The 24,143-nt window shown below is 47.5% G+C and overlaps 1 protein-coding gene across 6 annotated transcripts in view; it reads left to right on the forward strand.

The window, feature by feature from the left end:
* The window catches only part of LOC119973485, a 69,116-nt gene that overhangs the window by 22,729 nt on the left and 22,244 nt on the right, over positions 1-24,143 (forward strand). For all 6 annotated transcript variants that reach the window (XM_038811706.1, XM_038811711.1, XM_038811705.1 and 3 more), the window contains 8 exons: positions 91-183; positions 910-996; positions 3,161-3,271; positions 9,547-9,717; positions 13,788-13,878; positions 14,214-14,320; positions 15,481-15,681; positions 23,541-23,672. In XM_038811706.1, coding sequence (XP_038667634.1) covers positions 91-183; positions 910-996; positions 3,161-3,271; positions 9,547-9,717; positions 13,788-13,878; positions 14,214-14,320; positions 15,481-15,681; positions 23,541-23,672 — 993 coding nt within the window. The remainder of the gene's footprint in view (positions 1-90; positions 184-909; positions 997-3,160; positions 3,272-9,546; positions 9,718-13,787; positions 13,879-14,213; positions 14,321-15,480; positions 15,682-23,540; positions 23,673-24,143) is intronic.

A 24,143-nucleotide genomic window follows, 5' to 3' on the forward strand; every position in this document is an offset into this window, starting at 1 on the left:
GTTGGTTGTGTGTTACTCAGTTCCACTCCGATGCTCACGTTCCTTCACCTGTAGCATTTACAATAAAAGCGTACTCTTGTCCATCGGCAGATCCATTACAGGCTAATGGTGCAGATACTTGATGAGAATGACAATCCGCCAATATTCCTGAAAAAAAGTGTTCAGCCACTCAACGTCAGCGAGGTAAGAAACTGACTGGTGTCTCGTACAGCAAAGAAAAATAACTTGCATTTATATTGCACGTTTCACAATCTCCGGACATTCCGATAGGCTTTACAGCCAATCCAGTAATTATTTGAAGTGTAATCAGTGCAGTAACCAATTTTTGGACAGTAGAATACCGCAAACCCCTTACACTCCTCTTTGAAATAAGAGTCTTTTGTGTCCATCTGAAAGGCCAGAAAGGCCCATCCAAGGCCCTGAGCACAATAATCCAGGCTGGCACTCCAGTGCAATACTGGGAAAGTGCTACACTTTCGGAGAAGACAACAAATCAAGGCATCGTCTATTCTCTCCAATGCAGGTCAAAGATCCTGTGGCATTATTATATGTACAGCAGGGGAATTCTCCTGGCCAATATTTATTCCTCAACCGGCATCAGTAAACCGATGTTTTGGTCATTATCACGTTACTGATTGCGGGACCCTTGCTGCGCACAAATTGGCTGCCGCGTTGCAATAGAACTTCAAAAGTTCTTCATTTACTGGAATGTCTTTTGGCATGTCCTGAGGTTGCAAAAGGTGCTATATAAATTTAACTTCTTTATTTTGTTCTTCTTCAGGCTTCTGTCTGAAAGCTGCCCTTTAAGCAAATATCCATTGCACTCTGCAATTTTTGGGTTTCAATCCACCGAAGCTTTTGAAGCATTTGTAAACTCTTGCTTTTTTGTTCCACCCTCCGCACTCACAGCTGACACCAGTGGGAGATGTCCTCTTCACACTGCAGGCACATGACAAGGATGGTGACGACCTCATCTATATGATTGACAGCACGTCGGTAGGTGAAAGTTAAAGAGAATTATGACCGAAGAATGAGATGAATACCCAATTGGGACTTGGGATGGTACAGCATCTTACAGCAACAAAGGAGGCCTCTTGACCCATCATGTCTAGACCAGCTTTTTGAAAGAGCTATCCAATTCATTCCAGTCTCTACTCTCTTTTCCCGTACCCCTGCAAATGTTTCCTTTTCAGCCATCTACCCAATTCCCTTTTTGAGAGTTACTACTGAAACTGCTTCTACCATCCTTTCAGGCAGTGCATTGCGGATCATAACAATTTGTTCCATAAAAAGAAATTCTCCTCATCTCCCTTCTCGTTGTTCAGGTTATTGAGTCGTCTGGTTACTAACCCACACCACTGGTAACAGACTCTCCTAAATCAAAAAAACTTCATCGTTACAATCTTCCTGACATTCTCTGCTCCAAGAAGGATACTCCAAACTTCTCTAGTCTCTCCACAGAACTGAAGTCCCTCATACACTCAGTTGGTGAAACACACAGCTGGGAGATGAGGAGCTCCTATGCTGCTGGGCCTGGGAGATGTTAAGCCTGTGAGGAGGTGCAAAGTGGGGTGACATTTTTTGAGTTTTGTTTCAGTTTCCAGGGAAGAAGATGCAGTGAGATGAATGGAGCTTCTGTGCTTGCTGTGGGCCTTTAAATTTGGGTCCGAAATTAACCCAGCTAGGGGCAGGGGGAGCCTAGCATTGACATGGACACAATTAACATCTGGCATAAATGAGGGTATCTGAAAACACCATGACATAGCCACCTAATTTAAATATACCCACCCATTTGGACCAGCTAGTGCCCATCGCTTAGTGAGCATGTCACACATTGCGCTGCAGTCTGTGGCCCTCAATCGTGCCAAATCGCGGTAGGTGCTTGGTCTCAGTTGGGCCGGAGCTAAGAGGAGGCAGAAATCTGAGATGTGCTGAGCTCAAGGAATGGCGTTGTGAATGGGGTGATCTAGCTGGCTCTGGGGTGTCCACGAATGTCACTGAAAGAGATCTGTATACTAACTGCACTCCCTGCATTTCATCACTGCGCTGACAGTGTGCAAAAGATGGTGAAGCTTATTTTAAAATGGGAGCAGGGAGGAACAAAGGAGTAGAAGTTGGATCTTGTGGCTTTTGGGTGTAAAACAGACAGAACGAGAACCAATTTCCATGCCCAAAAGACGGCTAATAGACACCTGACCTGTTACTGAAATGAATCATTTTTCAGGAGTCCTGAACAAGCAAAAGCCCCCTCTGGGAAATTGGATATTGCACAATAGGAGTCAAACCTGCTTCCCTCTGGATGTGACGGCATATGGCCACCGAGAATTTAATTTGGAAGAGAAAGTAATTTTAATAAATTATTGCTGAAGATCAGAAAGAACAGAAGAAATGCTTTTATGGACTCCAGTTTCCTGATTTCACCAACTCTGCCCCACTCACAAGCCCACCCACTTCTCCAATTCCGCCCCCCACCCCAGGCTCCAGCTTCAAGCCATTGCTTGCAAGGCATGCTGCATGATAGCCATCTTTTGAAGATGGGTGAGCTGCATGTGGAACTGCCAGCTGCTCACCTGTCACTGGGGCCTGAGGCCTCTCACTTCATCCACCCATTTCCCAACCCTAAAACCTTCAGGTGGAGCTCAAAGTAATCGCAGCAATTCTAGTTTGAAACCTAGCTGAAGAGTTCAGGTCATTGAGTCGGGCAGCTACCCAGGTGAAAACACAACAGTAATCAATAAATAGTGTCTAGGTGGCCCCATTCCTAACATTATAGGTGGAAAGGAAGACTGGAGGAGATAATTACTCCACGCTGTAAGACCCTGGGAGAACATATGTTGGAATAAGAGCTGCTGCATTGAGTCTTATCTCAAAAAGAGGAAGAATAAAACTCATGGGTAGGGGCCAAGTGGGGCTGGGGAATTAAAGGAAATGTTATTTGCAGCTCAAATGGAGAAGGAGCAGAAAGTTGAAAGGAACAATGGCAATAGAAAGATCAAAGAAATAGAAACAAAAAGGTTGCCATGGATAGAGAGTGAGTAAGACCAAGAGAGTTTGGGGGAGAGAAAATGATGTGTCAGATGAGAAGCTTCTTCCTGTCTCCTCACCTGTTGATGAATGAGTGGAGTTTATCGATCTTTCAAAATGCGTCTCTGTGTTGTAGAGTGATGCAAGATTCTTCAAGATTAACTTGCCGAGCAGCGGTCAGGTCCTGTTGGCCCAGCACCTGGATTTTGAGTTGAAGAAGGAGTTGGATCTGATGGTTTACGCCCTGGTACGGAAACTCAATTTTACAATGAGCTTTTTCTTCTTGTGTGCCTGGAGCTTCCTACTGAACAAAAACTACTACCCAGGAGCCTCAGAGAGTGGGGTGGATCCATAAGATGTCAGTGGGATCGTCCAAATTGATTCTGCAGTGAAACAGAGAGTGGGACTGATATTCATGGTGGTATTGAGATAGTGGGGTTGACATCAGTGGTTATATTTAGACAGCGGTGGTGATATCCACAGTAACATTGAGGCAGTGATGGTACTTTCTGTCATGAATTTGAGATAGCAGGGTTGATATCTGCCTATTATTTATTTGGTTCAAGACTCCTCGTTATTCGAGTAAGTCCAAGCTGTGAGTGACTTTCAAATTCTCCCAACAATGCAATAGCTCCTCTATTGAACCTTAATGCTAACTTGAGGCTGGTACCCACAGTGCTATTTGGAATGCGTGTGTAAGATCCGCGATGATATTAAAACAACGGTGGTGATATCTGTAGTGAGACTGAGATAATGGGGGTGATATCGGAGGTGATATTGAGACTCTGGGTGTGATATCCACAATGATATTAAGATATTGGGGAATGGATGATTTCTCAGGTGATAATAAGATAGTAGGGCTGGTATCCAAATCTTATTGAGACTTTGTGGATTATATCTACAGTGATATTAAGATAGAAAGTTTGGTAAACCTGGTTTCCTGCACTGCCTCCCTGGATGGCGAGTCCCCTGCCCACCACTGGTTCGCTACCAGTGGTGCTGGGATTCATCCGGGCCTGAGGATTTATCTATTTTTAAACCCGCCAAAGCACCCAATACCTCCTCACTTCCTATGTCAAATGGCTCAAGGTCCCCACAGTCCCATTACCTGAATCTGTACCTACGTCCCCTTCTCCCGAGTAAAGACTGATGAGAAGTATTAATTTAACACCCTAGCAATGTCTTGCGGCTTCACACAAATATTTCCCCCTTGGTCTCTAATGGGCCCTACTCTTTCCCTGTTTAACCTCTTCCCCTTAATATATTTATTGAGTTTCTTAGGGTTCTCCCTAATCTTATTTGCAAATCCTTTCTCACGCCCCCCTTTTGCTCTTCTAATTGCTTTCTTAAGTCCCCTCTTGCATTTCCTATATCCCTCTAGGGTCGCAGTGGAACTTATCCCTCTGGACTTGCTAAATTCCTTTTGCTTCCTCCTGATCCAGTCCTGGGTGGTCCGAGACCTCCAGGGTTTCCTGAACTTATTGCTCCTGCATTTCCCTCTAAAGGAAACATGTTGGACCTGCATGCTCTCCGTTTCCTTTTTGAATGCCCTCCACTTCTCCGCTGTAGCATGTTCCCACAAGAAGCTGTTTCCAATCAACTTTGGCCGGGTCCTGCCTTATTTTAGTAAAATCTACCTTGTCCTAATCCAAAACTGTCTTTTGCAGATCATCTTTTTCTTTGTCCATAACAATCTTGAACCATACCGTGTTGTGGTTGCAATCACTAAAATGCTCTCGCACTGCCACATTGAACACTTGTCTGGCCTCGTTCCCCAGCACCAAGTCCAACACTGTTCCATCTCATTGGGCCTTCTACCGTGATAGGGGCCTCACGGTAGCATGGTGGTTAGCGTCAATGCTTCACAGCTCCAGGGTCCCAGGTTCGATTCCCGGCTGGGTCACTGTCTGTGTGGAGTCTGCACGTCCTCCCCGTGTGTGCGTGGGTTTCCTCCGGGTGCTCCGGTTTCCTCCCACAGTCCAAAGATGTGCGGGTTAGGTGGATTGGCCATGCTAAATTGCCCGTAGTGTAAGGTTAATGGGGGGATTGTTGGGTTACGGGGTATACGGGTTACGTGGGTTTAAGTAGGGTGATCATTGTTCGGCACAACATCGAGGGCCGAAGGGCCTGTTCTGTGCTGTACTGTTCTATGTTTCTATGTTTCTATGTTTCTATATTGATTCAAAAAACACCACTAAATACATTTCAATAAATCCTCTGCCTCTAGACCCTTTACACTATGACTATCCCAATTTATGTTGCGGAAATTGCAATCCCCTCGTATAATTATCCAATTACTATTCATACACACAGTAAATTGTCTACATATCTGGTCCTCTATTTCCCACTGATTCTTTGGGGGCCTATAATACACTCCCAGTAATGTGGCTGCCCCGTTTATATTCCTACGTTCTACACATGAAACTTTGTTTGAAGACCCCTCCAAGATATCGGGGTGGATTCTCCGTCGGCCGTCGCCGCGATGGGGAAAGCTGATTGGGCGGAAAATCTGTCGCCAGACCAAAATCATGGCCAGTGCCGGGCATCCGCCAGAATGCCATGCTCCAGTGCCTAGACAGCGGCATCAACGCGTTCTACTCCACATGTACAGTAAATGCTATCCGCATATCATTAGCGGGCTTGACCCGGTATTCTCCGGGGCCTCCGCGATGCTCCGCTTTCGCCAGGACGAATTACCAACGGTGTGTTTCACTTGTAGTTTCAAAAATTGGGAAATAGCACCAGGGCCAATGGGGGAGAGAGACGAGGTAGAACATGCAGAGGCTTGATCGTGGGCTGCCGGTTCTGCCACTGGCTAGGCTGGCTGGGAAGGGTGGGGGTGGGCGGAATGTCTGCCAGGCACGAGGGGGGCTGTGTGGACAGTAGAGAATGACCAGGGGATGGGCCGCAGGGTCGGGATGACGCCCGTGGAACATGGGATGTTGAGTCACAGACCGTCAATGCCGCAGCTTGCAAGGCAGCCATCATGCTGTGCAGCCCACTCACCACCCTCCAAGACCTGTGGCTGTGCAAAGTGACACCGGCCCCACCACCCCAACCCTCACCCTCCACCCCATCACCGCCATGTACCACCCCGCACCTTCCACCCCACCACCCCTGCATTCCACCTCACCAACTTTCCCCCCCCCACATCGACTGCCACCTGCCAGCAGGGCAGCACGCGGCCCACCCAAGGGAAAGTAGCCCCTACAGTAGGGCGCCGGTTAGGGGCTGTTGGGCGTACCTGTTGCATGGATAGCGTCAGCCAACGTTACCCCTGGCAGCAGGGACGGGTGCCAGGACCAGAGGCCCCCACGGGGGCCAAGGGTGCAGAGTGCAAGGGAAACATCTGGAAGTGGGTGTGGGAATGTGGGAGGGAGGGGGACATGGAGGGGCAGAGTCTGCTCTGTATACCGGGGCCACTGTGCAGCCTTTTAGACCTGGTTGGGCACGGGGGTGCATACCATGCTGACATGTCTGCCTTTCACCCCGTACAGACGTTGGACTTCGGAATCCAACCAGGAATGGTAGCCTTCATCTCAGTCGCCACAACCCTGGGGGATGCACTGAGGCTGTATGAGCTGGAGCTGCTCAAGGAGAACGCTGCAGCAGCGGAGCCTGCCCTTGAGGAACAGGAGGCAGCTGGTGAGGATGGAGAGCCAGTCGCCAAGCAGGCACTGCATCAGGCCTCTTGTGTACCGGCAGCGCCTGTCATTCAAGGATCTGCCGGACTGGGCATGCCATTGAAGGCTCCGGCTGAGCAGAGGAACAGTGCGATATATCTGGCAGATCATGGTGCTCCTGGCACCATGGAGGTATAGGGGAGGACACCCGCTCCCAGAGGCTGTAAAGGCGACAGTCGCCCTGAACCTTTATGCCATGGGGTCCATCCAGGCACTGAGTGGAGACCTGTGGGGATCTCACAGACCTCGGTGCATAGGTGCATCCACGCCATTTGAATATATCAAATTCAATGTGGAACGAGCCCACCAGGAAATGAAATGAAAATCGCTTATTGTCACGAGTAGGCTTCAATTAAGTTACTGTGAAAAGCCCCTAGTCGCCACATTCCGGCACCTGTCCGGGGAGGCTGGTAGGGGAATCGAACCGTGCTGCTGGCTTGCTTGGTCTGCTTTAAAAGCCAGCGATTTAGCCAAGTGAGCTAAACCAGCCCGGCGGTGGGGTTCGCTGTCATCGCCGAGTGTCACCCTATGAACACTGAAGTGTGACGGGTCAGTCTTCACAAACTGAAAGGGGTTCCACTCGTCGAACATGGTGTGTGGCAATCAGCTGCACATCGTGCTGCACCCGATACCCGGGCTATGTGCACGGCGCCTTCATCCTGGCACACTCGACAATTCCTGGCCTCTTCGAGGCGGATCCCCGGCTGCGGGGTTAGCTACTGGGTGACGGGGGTTATCCACTGTGGTTGCGATTGATGACACATATGTGTAGGCCACAGACCAATGCAGAGACCCGCGACAACGACACCCACCCCAATACCAGGGGTGTGATCGAGCGATGCTTCGGCATCCTGAAGATGCGGTTCAGGTGCCTGGACTGCTCTGGAGGGGCCCTCCAGAATACCGCTAGGTGAGTGCCCCATATCGTGGTGGCCTGCTACATCCTCCACAACATCACGCAGCAGAGGAGCGACCATGCTGGAGGAGGAGGAGGATGAGGGTGAGAATGGGCAGGACATGGTGCCCAGGCAGGCTCAGGAGGTCGCACAACATGTGCACCAGGGGTGCGCATACGGGATTCTCTAATCGTCTCCAGGTTCACCGACTAGAAAGCCCGACCAGCAGCACGGACACCCCGCCACCCCCCGGCCGACTACTCCCTCCCGTGAACACCCTCCCTCTGCCCTCCCCAACCCTCCTTTGCAACCTCCTCTGTGATTCCTACTTGCCTAACTATGTGGTGCAGGCCCTGGGTTGACAGTAACAGCAGATCTGGTCCATGGGATGGAGGATGATGACTATTCACATGCCATGGTGAACCGCAACTCAGCAGGGTCTTACTTGCTCGCCCAATGTCAACCCCCAACTTGGCGACCGCCCTCTCTCTGGGTCCACCAACCAAGTCCAGTGCCTGCTGCTTTGTTACCCTCCTTTCCCAGTGGTTGTAGGCTGACTTCTCCTGGCAGGATGGGAGGAGGGGGGAGAGAAGAGGGGAAGAACGGACAGAAAAAAAGCAAATGTTAGGCAGTCAGACGCATGCAACACAGGGGGTGGGCTAGGGCACCTGGCCATGGCAGCCAGTATGGGTGCTGGCATGTGGTCACGGTGAGGATCGCTTGCCTTCCGGGTAGGGTGGGGGTGTTATGGGTGTTTGGGAAGGGGGTTAGTACCAGGGGTACAGTGCTGCCTACTCACCCTGGCCACCCTGAGGAGGTTGTGCAGTTTTTTGTGGCATTGCTGTTGGCGCTCACGGCCTCTGCCAGGAACATTAGTGTCGACATGTTCTCAAGTGCCCTCCCCTGATGGACACACTTACCCTCTGGCCATGAGAGGATCTCCAGATCTGAAGCCCAGCTCTTTAGTGTATGATTGTTGGCAGCTCGCTCTATGGAACCCTGGCACTGGGCAGATAACACAGCCACATTCTCATTCTAAGCTGCAGAGAACTGTCTGCCCCCCGGCTATACTGTCCTCTAGGAGCACTACATTCCGATTGACTTCCCCAATTGAATGTCTCTCCGCACCACAGTGCCATGGTTCAATCTTTCATCCACCCGGGAACGCCTCTCTCGTCCCTACAATCTACAAGAACCTCGAAACTGTTGGACAATTGCAGGGGCTGAGGCTCCTCTACCTCTACCTTCTGGGTCCCCAACCTACCTCACCCACAGTCACAACCTCATGTTCCTGACTACAGCCAAGTCCCCCAAGTGCAGCATTCTCTTTATTTGTACGAGTCGATTTGGACCTAATTTTAAGTGATTTCGGAAATGTCATCCTCTGACCTGACGCAAATTGAAAGCCAGGATTCTGAGGAGACCTTTCCTCACTCTGAAAGGAGGACCCAGAGATAGTACAATGAGTCTCAATTCCAATACCATGAGAATGCATGGTTAGGGGGGAAAAGTACTTGGCCTTGGGAAGAACAGCAGCAGAAAATTGGGGGATGTAATGACAACAGTACTGTTAAAATAACAGAGATAAGAACAGGAGTGAGAGAGAATAAAGTCAAAGAGATAAGAGAGAAAGAATGGAACTAGAAGTGGAAAGTTGGAGCAACAGGGGAGGGGCAGAGCAAAATTAATTGAGGTTATCATTCAGGTTTTCTAATTTTATCATGAACCATATCTTGCCTGGAATAGTCCTGGAATTGTTCCTGATTCACCAACATAACTTCAGCAGATATACTGCGTAGGAGCAGGAATAGTTCTGAGGAAATTTCAAGTGCTTGTTTATCATGTGCAGGTTACCTTTGTTGTTGCGACCTTTCACCATTTTCCTCCTCAATTAACTGAGTTTAGCAATTCCTGCATCAAGTTAACATTGATCTCTCACACAGGAAATTAATACCAAAGAGAGATACAACACATCAGTGGAAATGACAATCAGTGTGTTGGACGGGGATGACCAATACCCAAGATTCCTTCCCTGCCACTTCCTGTCACATGGAGGGGCCAGAATCTGTGTCAACCCGGTGTACACTGGAAACGTCACTGAGACAAAGCTACCGGTAAGAGAGAGCCAGGAGAAATATTCAGAGTGGGTTTCATGCAATTGGGAGAAGGGTCGTCAGCATTGGTTAAAAACAATAGATGTATGGGACTTGATTTTTGAAATCCTACCACAATATTCTCAGGACAACCAGCCCAACAACATCATAATCTGAACACAATTCTCTCTTCATTACTTGCCCAGAGATTTGTTAACTCTTTCAAAAGAAAAGTCGCAGGGATATTTTTAAAGGTTGCACATGATTTAGTTATTTTCTTTGAATGCTTTTGTCTCTCAGTAATACTGTAAAATGATTGGGGATTAGATAAAAAGGGTTGTTGGATACCCAGTCAAGAATCACCCAAAGAGCTTGCTTGACTCTCCAATTGGCTGTGGGAAGGAAGAGCTCCGTGAAGGTGGAGATGTCAAGTGATCAATGGCAGATGTGGTGAACTGAGTGGTTAGAGGTGCAAGGTCATGTAATGAAACCTCGAGGAATATGTTCAACTCAAGGTGGCAATCTGAGTGGGAAGGTTCCTGATGGAATCACACTGCCATGGAGGGAAGGATCAGGAGACAGATGCACTGGTATTGTGGGTGGCCACCAGAAATCCTTTTTTAAAAAAAAAAACCCCTTTTGTCTCCACCTTGATAAATGCATCAGTTAAAGCCGAGGCCTCGAAGATTGGGGTTTTACAAATGGAGAGGAAGCAATTCCCGTGATCAGAGGGTGGGTGTGTGGATCGGGGAGGGAACCTGCACCCAGTCCAGGTCTGGGGTCTGGTGGCCAGGGGGTGCGTGTGCAGGACAGGGTACCCCAGCACAACTGGCTCGTTGGGTGGCACCCTGAGAGATAGCAGGGAATGTAAGGGTGGGGAGACCCAGAGGACTCGGGCCTAGTTGAAGCCCTAGTTGATTGTCGGGCTCTCACGTTCTCCAATTCCTTACAGATATCACATATCATAGAATCAAAGAATTCCTACAGAGCAGAAGGATGCTACTTGGCCATCAAACCAGCACTGACCCTTGGAAAGAGCATCCTACCTGGGCCCACTCCCACCCTATGCCCATAACCCTGAAATCCCACCTCGCCTTTTTGATGCCTGATGGGTTGGCACCTCAGATGAGCTGGCACCATCGGATGGAGATCCTGCAGGAGAATAGACATGTGGTAGTGGGAGAGAGGGATCATTATGTCTGGCATGCGTAGCTCATGTGTGACAGTCCATCTTAGTGGGAGCCGGTGGCTATTCACTTCTGCGGTGCAGGCCAAGCCCGATGTCAGTGACGTCTCTGCCTCGGCCACCCTGGCGATCCCCAGGCCCTTTCCTCATGTGGGGTGAGGACTCTGATATGTCCGGCACTCTGCTGCCTATCTGGGCCCTTTCCTATCTGTTAAGGGGCAATTTATTCTGCGGGGACAAAGAGAGGGCATTGTGAGCTGCATACTTCATTCATCGTGGGGGGCTATGTAGGGGGAAAGGTGTGGGGTATGGGTGGGCTGTGCGGGTGGGTGTCAGGGTGTGCTGGGGTAGAGGCACGGTATTGTGCTAGGGGGTGGTGCGGTGCCAAACACAGAGCTGTCAGGGGGGGGGGGGGTGGGGGGGTGGGGTTGTGTTGCAGGTGGGACCAGTGTCAGAGGACCGATGCAAACTCACCCGTGTGGCCCGGTGGAGGTTGTTGAGCTTCTTGCGACACTGGGTGGCGGTCTTTCGTGTGACACTCCCCACGCTGACGGCCACTGCCTCCCAGGTGGCACTGGCTAACCTGTGGCCGACCATCTGACCCCCTTGGGGAAACAGGGTGTCTCGTCTGGACTCCATCGCATCCAACAGTCTGGCTCGGTCGGCATTTCCGAACTGTGGGGGTGGTCTGCAGGGTGACATGGCTGCTTTCTGTCTGGGTTTGCTCTGTGGGATCGGTTTTAAGTTCTGCTCCCCGCTGTGAGCAGGGAACTGTCGGGCATGGTCCAGGCGAATCAGCTGGCGGGACAGTCTTTTCCGGCATAAAGGCCTTGGGGCCTCATTACCGGCCCTAATTGGCATCAGATACAGGGTCGGCCATCGGGAAGCACACGGCAATTCTAGCTCGCTAACACACTTGGAAGCTTTCCCGTTAGATCGCGCCCAATAGTTCTGCGATTCTGCTTTTCCTCACAAGTGGAATTACTCGCTCTGTACACGCTGTCAAAACCTTTCATCTTGGGCGGCACGGTGGCGCAGTGGTTAGCACTACTGCCTCACGGCGCCGAGGTCCCAGGTTCGATCCCGGCTCTGGGTCACTGTCCTTGTGGAGTTTGCACATTCTCCCGGTGTCTGCGTGGGTTTCGCCCCCACAACCCAATGATGTGCAGGTTAGATGGATTGGCCACGTTAAATTGCCCCTTAATTGGAAAAAAAGAATTGGGTACTCTAATTTTTTTTTTAAGAACAAAAAAAAGCCTTTCATCATTTTACAATAAGAAGTCTTACAGCACCAGGTTAAAGTCCAACATGTTTGTTTCAAACACTAGCTGACATTCACCCGAGGAAGGAGCAGTGTTCCGAAAGCTAGTGTTTGAAACAAACATGTTGGGCTTTAACCTGGTGTTGTAAGACTTCTTACTGTGCTCACCCCAGTCCAATGCCGGCATCTCCACATCATCATTTTACAAGCCACTGAGGTCACTCCTCAATCTTCTTTTTTCAAGAGAAATTTTCACCTTTGCCTATCGGATATAATGTTGCAGTTCTGGTATCGTCCTTGTGATCTTTTTGCACTCTCTCCAGTGTCTTTATATCCCTTTTATAATGATGAGCAGAAATACAGACAAGTGCGGTTTGAATCAAGTTTTTATAACTTCTCTACTTTTCAATTGTATTATTCTGGGAATAACCCTGGTACTTGGTCTACTTTCCTCTATATGAGCGGACGCCAACCTATGAGTTGTGACACCAATTGGGGGTGTTGAAATAGCAAATTAATTAAAATCATGTAAATGTCCCATCCCCTCACATTGTCCCAGCAGTGGGAAGTAGCCAATTACAAGATGAATTCCCAGCGGTGGCACTTTGATTGGCTGTGGTGATTCTGATCAGTTGTGCTGTGACGTAACTATGTGATCATGTACACACGTCAGAGGTTTCTGAGCGACTTCTTGGTGTGGTGGCAATGCTTATGCGTTGCTTATATGTTGATCTATAATAAGCCAACGTTACTAATAATATACTGCTTTATTGCTGTTTTTGGGCTTGCGATATGTTAAAATATGACTGAAAAATAGTTTGTGAAGTGCTGTTCTATGACTTCATTAACTTGTATCGCTACCATTTGTACTCTCAATCTCTTTGCTCCTCTTTCCCATCAAAATTCTTATTTTCCAAGTAGTAATACAAGAGGTTATGGATTCAAGTCTCATTCTATAGACCTGCGCACAAAAATCAGGCTGAAACTCCAGCTCAGTACTGAGGCAGTGCTGCACCATCAAAGGTACTGTCTTCCCAATGAGACCTTAAACCAATTCCGTCTGCTCTTCCAGGTGGTCTTCAAAGATCCCATTGTTCTCTATCCAAGAAGAGCAGGGCAGCTATCCCCGGTGGCCTGGCCAATATTTAAATCCTCAATCAACATCAGATAAAACAGATTATCTGGTCGTTATCACATTGTTTTCTGGGAGCCTGCTGTGTATAGATTGGCTACCATGTTTCATTACCATAGTGTCTACACTTCATTCGCTGTAAAGCACAATCGGATGCCCTAAATTGTGAACGGTTCTATATAAATGCAAGTCTTTCTTTCCTTCTTTCTTGCTTCCTTTCTCATTTTAAAACTGGCAATACCACTTAGAGAGCTGGACTATGCCACATTGATGCAAGAGGAGATACCCTTGCAAGGTTAGCGTTAAGACATTTTGTTGGGGTATTACAGAGGTGTTAATTCTCTCCAACAAACTCATTCTCTGGTTGATCTAACATTGAGGACATACAATGGGAGCATGTTCTGTTCCCCAGCACTGACTGGCTTCAGCATACTGACACATTTCAAATGTTTTGTAAAAAGGTCTGGAGGAGATTCCAGTTTGTGCTGATTTCAGTTTTTTTTCTATTACAGTTCCGTGCCCTCCAGCTCTCCCCGGGCCCCATACTAGCAGAAGATGGAGACATGGGACTTCAAACAGCAATTATATACTCAATTCTTGAAGGTCTGAGCTCTGAAAGACAAGCAAATCTGTTCAAATGGCCACCTCTTAGTATGAAGTAAAATAGCTTTTAAAACCCCCCACTATATAATAGTACTGAGGGTGGAGTGGATAACAGAGGATGTTGTAATTGAAAAGCTTATACTGAGGGTGGGGGTGTAACAGAGAGAGTGAGCTGAGGTGATGGGGGAGAGTGAGAGAGCTGGGTTGTGTGGTCAGCGGGAGAGTTGTGATTGAGGGGTCAGTGAGAAAACTAGGATGTGGGAATTAGCAGGAGTGATGAGGTGGGGTTAGTGTGAGAGCTGCAGTGTGGTCTCACTGGTGTTTCTCCTCTGCAGGTGATGATAATGGCAGGTTTGAAATCAACAATGTTACTGGAGCGATAATGATGAGGTGGCCAGTCCGGAGCTATGCGCAGACTCCCTCGTTCTCTCTGACAATCATGGTAAAGAAAACACGATCAGCCATTATTCAGTTGTTAAAAACAATCGGTGTGACAATGAGTGAACAGGCCATCATGTAATTGTCCAAGACTTCGATACAGGCCAGCACCTCCTGCAGATTAAACCATAAAAGGCCCCCTTCTTCAGCTGTACTGTCAGGGAATGGGTCAGAGCAGAGAGCATTCCTGAATAAATTGCTAACCCTCTTTCCCTCCCTTCTTCCTGAAGGCCCTATTGGGTTTAGTGGCAACTCAGCTAACTCTTCTTCAATAATGAACTTAGATAAAAATCATTGGCACATATTGCAGCAAATGTTACATCAGAGTCGAGACTGATCTGTCTTGAGATCCACAACTGACTCTCAGAAGTCACTGGGTCGCATCACAAACAGGACCCCTGGCTGAATTTCTTTTCGTACTCCAGGTACTTTGGCCAGGATTTCTCACATTGAAAAGCAGAGAAACAATGTTAAACCATTATCAAACTTTGCATCGACCATATTTAGGGAGCTGTGCAGGTTCTGGTTTCAAAATTACATTAAAAAAAGACTGAGATGGATCATATTGAACTGAAAGAGATGTAACTATCATGATGGCTTGAAGAGACTAGGATCCCTGTCTCTAAAAAAGAGAAGCTAAAGGAGTGACCTGATAGAGGTCATTACAATTATAAAGAGGTTTAATATGATAGAGTAGATGTTTCCTTTTAAGTCCAAAACCAGGGATCATGAATATAAGATGGTCAGTAATTCGGTCATTTAGGAGTAACTTCTTTACTCAGAATGTGGAACTTGCTATCACATGGGAGTATTTGAGGTGAATAGCATGGATTTGATAGAGGGGAAGTTGGATAATAAAGGAAAATGGAACAGAAGGATATGCTGTTAGTGTGCGATGAAATATTGTTAGAAGAGGCTAATGTGGAGCATAAACACCGGAATGGGTCAATTGCCCAAATGGCCTATTCATATGTTGCAAATGATATCTAAAAATGAGCAGACTAAGCTTGGGGATCAAGCCTGGGGTCCCCTGTTCTGCACGACCCATTACACACGCTAATGTGTTTAATATTTAAGAGTGAAGTGCAGACAGGAAATAACGAGTGATTGTGTGTATGACACTCGGGTGAACACAGCTGAATTACTTGATGTTCTTCTCTCGAGGCTTCCCAGGTGGATGACCCCAGTAAATACACAGTGACCAAGGTGTTGATTCACGTCTTTGCCCAGAATCGCCATCGGCCACGGTTTAACAAGATCGAGTATAAGGGATTTGTTCAAGAGCAATCAAACCCCCTTGCCCTGGTTGTCACTTATGGCAATAAACCCTTACTGGTGAAAGCAGTGGACCAAGATTTCAAAAACGTGAGTTCTGTTTACTTTCCAGGCTTCGTTCCCCCATACCTCTGCTTTTCCGCTGTCAGGAGTGACAATGAAACATTAAACCAAGGTTCCCGCTACTTGCCAGGCTTGATGTGAATAATCTGAGGCTAGATTTGAAGAGGGCAGGTGATTTCTCCCAGTCTTGAGCCCACCATTTATCTCAAAGGGCTAGGAATATCAAAGAGAGGGAAGTGATTCTTTAGTTGTATTGAGCCTTGATCATGCCCCATCTCACAGAATCAAGGAATCACATAAGGAGGCACTTTGATCCATCATGCCCATGTTTGCTCTTTGACAGAGTTGTCCACTTAGGTGCATTCACCTTCCATTTCGCCAGAGCCCTAAAATTTGTCCTTTCTTTCTGAGCTCAGAAAAAATATGTTGTACTTGTAGGGGGAGAAATGGGCGTGCAGAGCAGATTCACCACAATGATACAGGGCTTAAAATGTTAAATACACTTAGCTTATGCTCTCTTGCATTCAGATGGTTGGATTGAATTTTTGTCACCTGTAACGAGGTACAGTGAAAAGTATTTTTCTGCGAGCAGCTCAACAGATCATTAAGTACATGAAAAGAAAATTTAAAAAAAAGAAAATACATAATAGGGCAACACAAGGTACACAATGTAACTACATAAACACCAGCATCGGATGAAGCATACAGGGTGTAGTGTTAATCAGGTCAGTCCATAAGAAAGTCGTTTAGGAGTCTGGCAACAGCGGGGAAGAAGCTGTTCGTGCGTGTTCTCAGACTTCTGTATCTCCTGCCCGATGGAAGAAGTTGGAAGAGTGAGTAAGCTGGGTAGGAGGGGTCTTTGATATATGCTGCCCGCTTTCCCCAGGCTGCAGGAAGTAGATGGAGTCAATGGATGGGAGGCAGGGTCATGTGATGGACTGAGCTGTGTTCACAACTCTCTGAAGTTTCTTGCGGTCCTGGGCCGAGCAGTTGCCATACCAGGCTGTGATGCACCCGATAGGATGCTTTCTATGGGGCATCTGTAAAAGTTGGTAAGCGTTAATGTGGACATGCTGAATTTCCTCAGTTTCCTGAGGAAGTATAAGCGCTGTTGTGCTTTCTTGGTGGTAGCGTCGATGTGGATGGACCAGGACAGATTTTTGGTGATGTTTACCCCCCGAATTTGAAGCTGTTAACCATCTCCACCTCGGCCCCGTTGATGCTGACAGGGGTGTGTGCAGTACTTTGCTTCCTGAAGTTAATGACCAGCTCTTTAGTTTTGCTGGCATTGAGGGAGAGATTATTGTCGCTGCACCACTCCACTAAGATCTCTATCTCCCTCCTGTATTCTGACTCGTCGTTATTCAAGATTTGGCCCACTATGGTCATATTGTCCAGGTGTGTTCCTGTCGTGTGTTGCTGACAATATGACCATAGTGGGCCAAATCGGGTAGGAATTAACGATATGTTTAGTAGTATACGCAAAAATACGAAAGGCTGTAACTCCTCTCCCCGAAGGGTCACCCTCCCTAACCTGGACCCAGGACAGGGTTTTTATATTGTGTGGATTTCCCTTGTTAAGGGGAAACCCCACCCGTAAATACCAGTGGAGTCATACTCAGCTGTGTAAGAGGGAAATGGAATCAAGCACAGTCCTTGGGGGTCATAACAATTGGGTTCTCTAATCCATGTGTATTTTTAAATGATAAAAGGATGTGCTGGGGTAAATACAGAAGTGATTAGCTCAGTCGGCTAAACAGGTAGCATACAGTTCAGAACAATACCAACAATGTGGCATTTGATCCCCATTCTGGCTGGCATGGAGTTAGGACCTTCCTCCTTGCCTTGCGCTGTAATAAAATCGCAGCATAAGTCATGGTTTGGTGAGTGCAAAGAAGGCTTTTACTCCACCTTCAACACCATACTCTCCAACATTCTTTTTTTTTTAATTGAGAGGCAATTTAGCGTGGCCAATTCACCTACCCTGCACATCTTTGGGTTGTGGGGGTGAGACCCACGCAGACACAGGGAGAATGTGCATCTCCACAAGGACAGTGACCCGGGACCGGGATCGAACACAGGTCCATGAGGGACTCTCCAACATTTCTACAGAGGATAAGATCATCCTCCTTGGGGACTTCGACGCCAGGATCAGAAAGGACTCCCAGCTCTGGAAAAGAACCATCGGAAAGAAGAGTTGGGAGTAGCAACTCCAATGGCGTCTCCTGTTCACCAAATGTATGGAATACCAGTCTGTCATCACTAACACACTGCTTGCCAAAAAGACAAGTTCAAGACTTCCTGGAGACATCCACGATCAGTCCCGCCACCAAAGTGATGATCAGTGCAGTCAACTTTTTCAAATAATTAATTTAGGGGATGTGGGTGTCGTTGGATAGGCCAGCATTTATTGCCCATTCCTTGTTGTCCTTCAGAAGGCGGTGGTGAGTCGTCGCCTTGAACCGCTACAGCCCTTGAGGTGTAGGTACAACCACTGTGCTGTTAGGGAGGGAGTTCCAGAATGTTGCCCCAGCAAGTGAAGGAACAACAATATATTTCCAAGTCAAGATGGCGAGTGTCTTGGAGGGAAACCTCCAGATGGTGAGGTTCCCAGGTATCTGCTGCTGTTGTCCTTCTAGATGGTAGTGGTCGTGAGTTTGGAAGGTGCAGTCGAAGGAACCTTGGTGAGTTATTGCAGTGCGTCTTGTAGATGGTACACATGGCTGTTCGTTGGTGGTGGAGGGTTTGAATGTTTATGGAACGGGAAGCAATCAAGTGGGCTGCCTTGTCCTGAATGTTGTTGAGTTTCTTGAGTGTTATTGGATCTGCACTCATCCAGGCAAGTGCAGAGTATTCCATTACACTCCTGGCATGTGCCTTGCAGATGGTGGACAGGCATTGGAAGGTCAGGAAATGAGTTACCAAGACCTGCCTTGGTAGCCATAATATTAATATGGCCAGTCCAGTTAAGTTTCTGATCAATGGCAACCCCCAGCATGTCAACTGTGGAGGGATTCAGCGATGATAATGCCATTGAACATCAAGGGGCGGTGGTTAGATCCTCTCTTGTAGGAGACGGTCATTGCCAGGCACATGTGTGGTGCGAATGTAACTTGCCACTTGTCAGCCCAAGACTGGATATTGTCTAGATCTTGCTGCATTGCGACTTGGACTGACTGCTTCATTATTCGAGGAGTCACGAATGGTGCTGAGTATTGTGCAGTCATCCGCAAACATCCCCACTTCTGACCTTATGATGGAAGGGAGGTTATTGATGAAGCAACTGAAGATGGTTGGGCCTAGGACGTCTGGACAGACCACCGGCTCACCCGCTCCTCTACGTCCATCAAATTCCACCAGAAGCAGTGGAAGATGAAGAAATGAAGAAATAGCTCAGAACAAAGATCAACATTCAACGGCCTCAAGAGCCAAGCATGCAAGTGAACTTTCAACAGTGTTTTCACCAAAATCTCCAAATTGTTCATGCCAATAGTGTGGAGGTAAACTGTCAAGAGTTGATGACACCCATCATCTCAAGCTGTGAAGAAACTGTTGGCTACAAGACCAGGAAACACCAAGACTGGTTCAACAAGAATGACCACATCATCCAAGACCTCATCAACAACTAGAAGAAAGCTTCAACTAGAAGAAAACAACATCACCCGTAAGGCAAGGAGAACTCATCAAACTCATCAAACATCAAAGGCGGAGGTACAAAGCAGAACTATGGAAATCAAGAACCAATGGTGGACTGAGAAAACTAAGGAGTTGCAACTCCCCGTCGACCAGCATGACACCTGGGGCTTCCTCAGTGCCACCAGAAGAAAAAATAAACTTTTTAAGAGACAGAGGGTGCGATCCAATGGCCGCATCACACTGATCCGGGTCTCCCATGTGATTGGAGGCCCTCCTAGGTGCCAGCGCAGAAGCACTACCAGGGTGCCAATGTGGCATTTTGCCCGTGCCGGGGATCGTGCCTGGGAGTGCCCTGCCTTTATGAGCTCGGCTGAGGCGGGGTTGTGGACCGCCCAACAAGTGAGTTGGGGCGTTGGGGAGGTCCGGGGGTCATTGACGAGCGCAGCTCCTCAGAGGCCACACTGACCTCGGCGGGGCCTTCCCTACTGAGTCCTGTTCAATAGCTGGGTCATTCCTGGCGTGAGAGACGTCAAGAAACACCCCACTAAGCCCACCCACAACGGGACTCTTTGTTTTCAAATTGCGCCCAGGAAAAACATCAACCTTTGATTGAGAGAACACTTCAAAGAATTCCCAAACTGTGATACAATCGTATATGAGGACGTGTTTGAGGAAATCACCCAATTCCCAACCAAAGATGATCTTGGACCCCCACCAAGCATGGAGGAAGTCAAAGCCACTATATAAAACACATGAGGAATGGAAGAATCGCAGGCGTGGACAGGATTCCAGTAGAGATATTTAAACTTGGAGAAGCAGCGATCACCCGTAATCTCAATCAGCTGTTCCTGAAAATAATGGACAGAGAAGACTTCAGAATGCCATCATCATCATCTTCAAAAAAGGAGACAAAGCGGACAGTAGGACCTACCGAGGAATCTCCCTAATCGCCGGGATGATCATCTCCCAAATTCTTGCGAGCCGTCTACTTCCAGTCTCTGGAGAAATCCTTCTGGAAAGACAGTGTGGCTTCCAACCAAACTATGGAACAACGGACATGATTTTAACAGCTCAGACACTTCAAGGGAAATGCCAGGAGCAACATCAGCCATTCGACATGGCCTTTGTTGATCTGACTGAGGCGTTTGACTCATGTCGGGAAGCACTATGGAAGACCCTGTCAAAGGCTGGCTGTCCAGAGAAATTCATCAACATCCTCCAATTCCAACCTGACAAGATGTCAGCGACAGTCCTCACTGATGGAAATGAGACAGAAATCTTTGAGGTCAAGACTGGAATCAAGCAGGGATGCATAATCGCCCCCACCCTTTTCTCCAGTTTCACTGCCACCATCTTCACTTGGTCAAGAACAAGCTTCCCAGTGGAATGGACATCGTCTACTGGATGGACGGAAAACTTAATCTGAGAAGAAAGCGACAGTGACATCACTCGTGGAACTTCAATATGCGGATGACATCGCCATCTCCACTCTCAGAAGAGAATCTCCAAGCTGTGTCTTCGCAGAAGTATACCGAAGAATCGGTCCCAGCCTCAACCTCAGGAAGACTCAATTCCTCAACCAACCCACCCCAGGACAGGATCCGGTCTCTCCCTCCATCAAGATCAGTGGAGAAACCCTCCCACATGTGGAACATTTTGCCTATCTGGGGAGCCAACTTTCATCTAAGGCTGACATTGAAATGGAGATCCAACATTGTATTCAATTCGCGAGCGTCGCCTTCGGATGCCTAAGGAGGAGAATCTTTGATGACCGTGTCATCTGTGCTGATACTACATCCTTGTGTACAAGGCCATCATTCTCCCACCTCTTCTATTCAGCTCTGAAACCTGGGCTTCATACAGACACCAGCTGAAGGCCCTGAAGGTACCATCAACGCTGTCTGAGATGGATTATTCACATCTGCTGGAAGGACAGACGTACTAACATCAGCATCCTTGAAGGTGCCAAGAGTAGCAGCATTGAGGCCATAGTCAACCGAAACCAACTCCACTGGACCAGCCACATCTTTAGGATGCCAGAGTTTCGATTGCCAAAGTAAATATTCTTCGTCCAGCTCAACGAAGACACCCGAACCAGAGGAGGACAAAGGAAGCACTTCAAAGAAACCCTGAAGACATACCTCAAAAAATGCAACATAGACGTCACTGCCTGGGAGACCCTTGCTCAGAAAAAACCTAACTGGAGGTGCCTCCTGACTGAAGGGACACAATTCTTTGAGCACACCCGACAACAAGAGGAGGTTCGGAAAAGGTGCCTAAAAAACAAATGATCTCAAGAACAAGGACCAAGCCTACCTCCGGGAAACATCTGGCAAATGTGCAGTTGAAGTTGCGGCTCTATGATATGGTTCAACAGCCACGCAAGGATCCATAGAACCTATGACCAGTGACATGGAGTTTCTTAGGTGGACAATCATACTCATTAGCGAATGATCGTGAAGAAAATAATTCAAAATAATACCAACATAAGACCATAAGGCAAAGGAGCAGAATTAGGCCACTTGGCCCATCGAGTCTACTCCTCGGTTCAATCATGGCTGATATTTTTCTCATACCCATTCCCCTGTCTTCTCCCCATAACCCTGGATCCCCTTATTAATCAAGAACCTATCTCTATCTTAAAGACACTCTGTGATTTGTCCTCCACAGCCTTCTGCGGCAAAGAGTTCCACAGATTCACCATCCTCTGGCTGAAGAAATTCCTCCTCATCTCTGTTTTAAAAGATCGTCCCTTTAGTCTGAGATTGTGTCCTCTGGTTCTAGTTTTTCCTACAAGTGGAAACATCCTCTCCATGTCCACTCTATCCAGGCCTCGCAGTATCCTGTAAGTTTCAATAAGATCCCCCCTCATCCTTCTAAACTCCAACAGAGTACGGACACAGAGTCCTTAGTGGTGATTTGAACCCCAATCTGACTGACATGGAGTTAGGACCTGCCTCCTTTCCTTACCCTGTAATAAAATCACAGCATCAGGCGGCGCAGTGGTTAGCACTGCTGCCTTACAGCACCGAGGACCCCCGTTCGATAACAGCCCCGGGTCACTGACCATGTGAAGTTTGCACATTCTCCCACTTGTCTATGTGGGTCTCACCCCCACAACCCAAAAGATGTACAAGGTCGGTGATTTGGACACGCTAAATTGGCCCTTAATTGAAAAAAAAAGGGAAACAAAATCACAGCGTAAGTTGTGGTTTGGGGACCCTCGAATAATCGAAGATACTACATGAAGAGAAGAGGGGAGTCAATACAGGTGCAGATAAACATTTTCCTCTGATTATTTTAGAAATACGATATTTCTTTTAGTTTGAGACATAAGACTAGAAATTAGAGGCTTCAGATATGAAGGAAGACTAGGGAAATTGGGGCTTTTTTCATTAGAATAGACAAAGTTGAGCAGAGGTCTAAAGTCTTGATAAATATGAGAAGTTTTGATAAGATAAATTAGTTAACTATTCTCATTGGTGGTTGAGCTAGTAACTAGACTACCAAATTTAACACCTTTCAAAAGAATCCAGGTAAAGTTTAGTAGAATTTTCTTTTATGCCATAAGCTGTTGGGACAGGGACTAATGCTACCTGAGAAAACAGTGGAAACAGAATCCAGGATAAGTTTTAAAAGGGAAATGGATGAATATTTGAAAAATAAATAGACATTTCATCCCTTCACTCTGCCAATAGACTTCTGGATTTATGATTCTCTCTAAATAGTTTTGATGTTGAGATATTTCACCATGGACCAAACACCCTGACCATTACAATGATAAGATATTTCATCTGGGATCCATCACCTCATCAGGACAGTGGTCAAGTCAGGATATAGCCCCTTGTGATGATGTGCATAAAACAAGTTTGTAAATAATGTTATGCACGACTTCCGACCACTATGTGGCAGTGTAAAACCCACCACATGGCCCTGTGGCGGGGGAGTTGGGAGTAGGTCGAGCTGGAGGATAGATGTATTTTGCAGTAGCACTACAATAGTTAATTAGTGTTGGTAGTTTATTATTTTATTTATCCTAGTTATCTTATCACGCAGTTGTTTCATAATTAATTATTTAAACTAGATGTTCTGTAGTTCATCATTCACTTTGGCCAGTCTACAGAACATGACACGTCTCTCAGAGTAAATGAATGCAATGAAAAGGGGATATAGGCAGCAGTGGAAAAGTTCAATTGTTCTAAATTAATGTAAATTTCTCTGCCTGACTTTATGTCTTTGTGTTTCCTCAGGGCAGAAATCCAAATCTTATCTACGCCCTGAAACATCAGTCCAATCACACACAGCTATTCCAGGTCACACAAGATGGGCTCCTACTTGCTCGAACTGATTGGCTTCATGCACACGAAAAGTACATGCTGCAGGTAAGGGTTGAGCAATATATTCAAGAGGGCCGGGGGGAGGAAGAGTTATGATTAAGTGACGCTTGCACAGCAGCTCAGAAAGAGGGAGGCAGCTAGAGAAATAGGGAAAGTTATTGACGGGGATGGGAACTTAGTTGGGGACTCGGCAGGGGTGAGTAAGGCCTTTCGGGATTTTTACAGCAGGTTGTACAGGTCGGAACCCCCTGTGGGGCCGGAGGGGATGAGGCACTTCCTGGAGGGGCTGACTTGGGATCTGGCTGGAGGAGATAGTGGAGGGTTTGAAGGTTATGCAGTCGGGTAAGGCCCCGGGACCGGATGGGTATCCAGTTGAGTTCTATAAAAAGTTCTCCGGAATATTGAGGCCGGTGCCGATGAAGGTCTTTAACGAGGCTAAGGAAAGAGGGGTTCTGCCCCAGACAATGTCACAGGCCATGATCTCGCTCATCCTGAAACGGGACAAGGACACAGAGC

The sequence above is a fragment of the Scyliorhinus canicula genome, chromosome 11 (genome assembly GCF_902713615.1).
Source record: "Scyliorhinus canicula chromosome 11, sScyCan1.1, whole genome shotgun sequence".
In the NCBI taxonomy this organism is placed as follows: domain Eukaryota; kingdom Metazoa; phylum Chordata; class Chondrichthyes; order Carcharhiniformes; family Scyliorhinidae; genus Scyliorhinus; species Scyliorhinus canicula.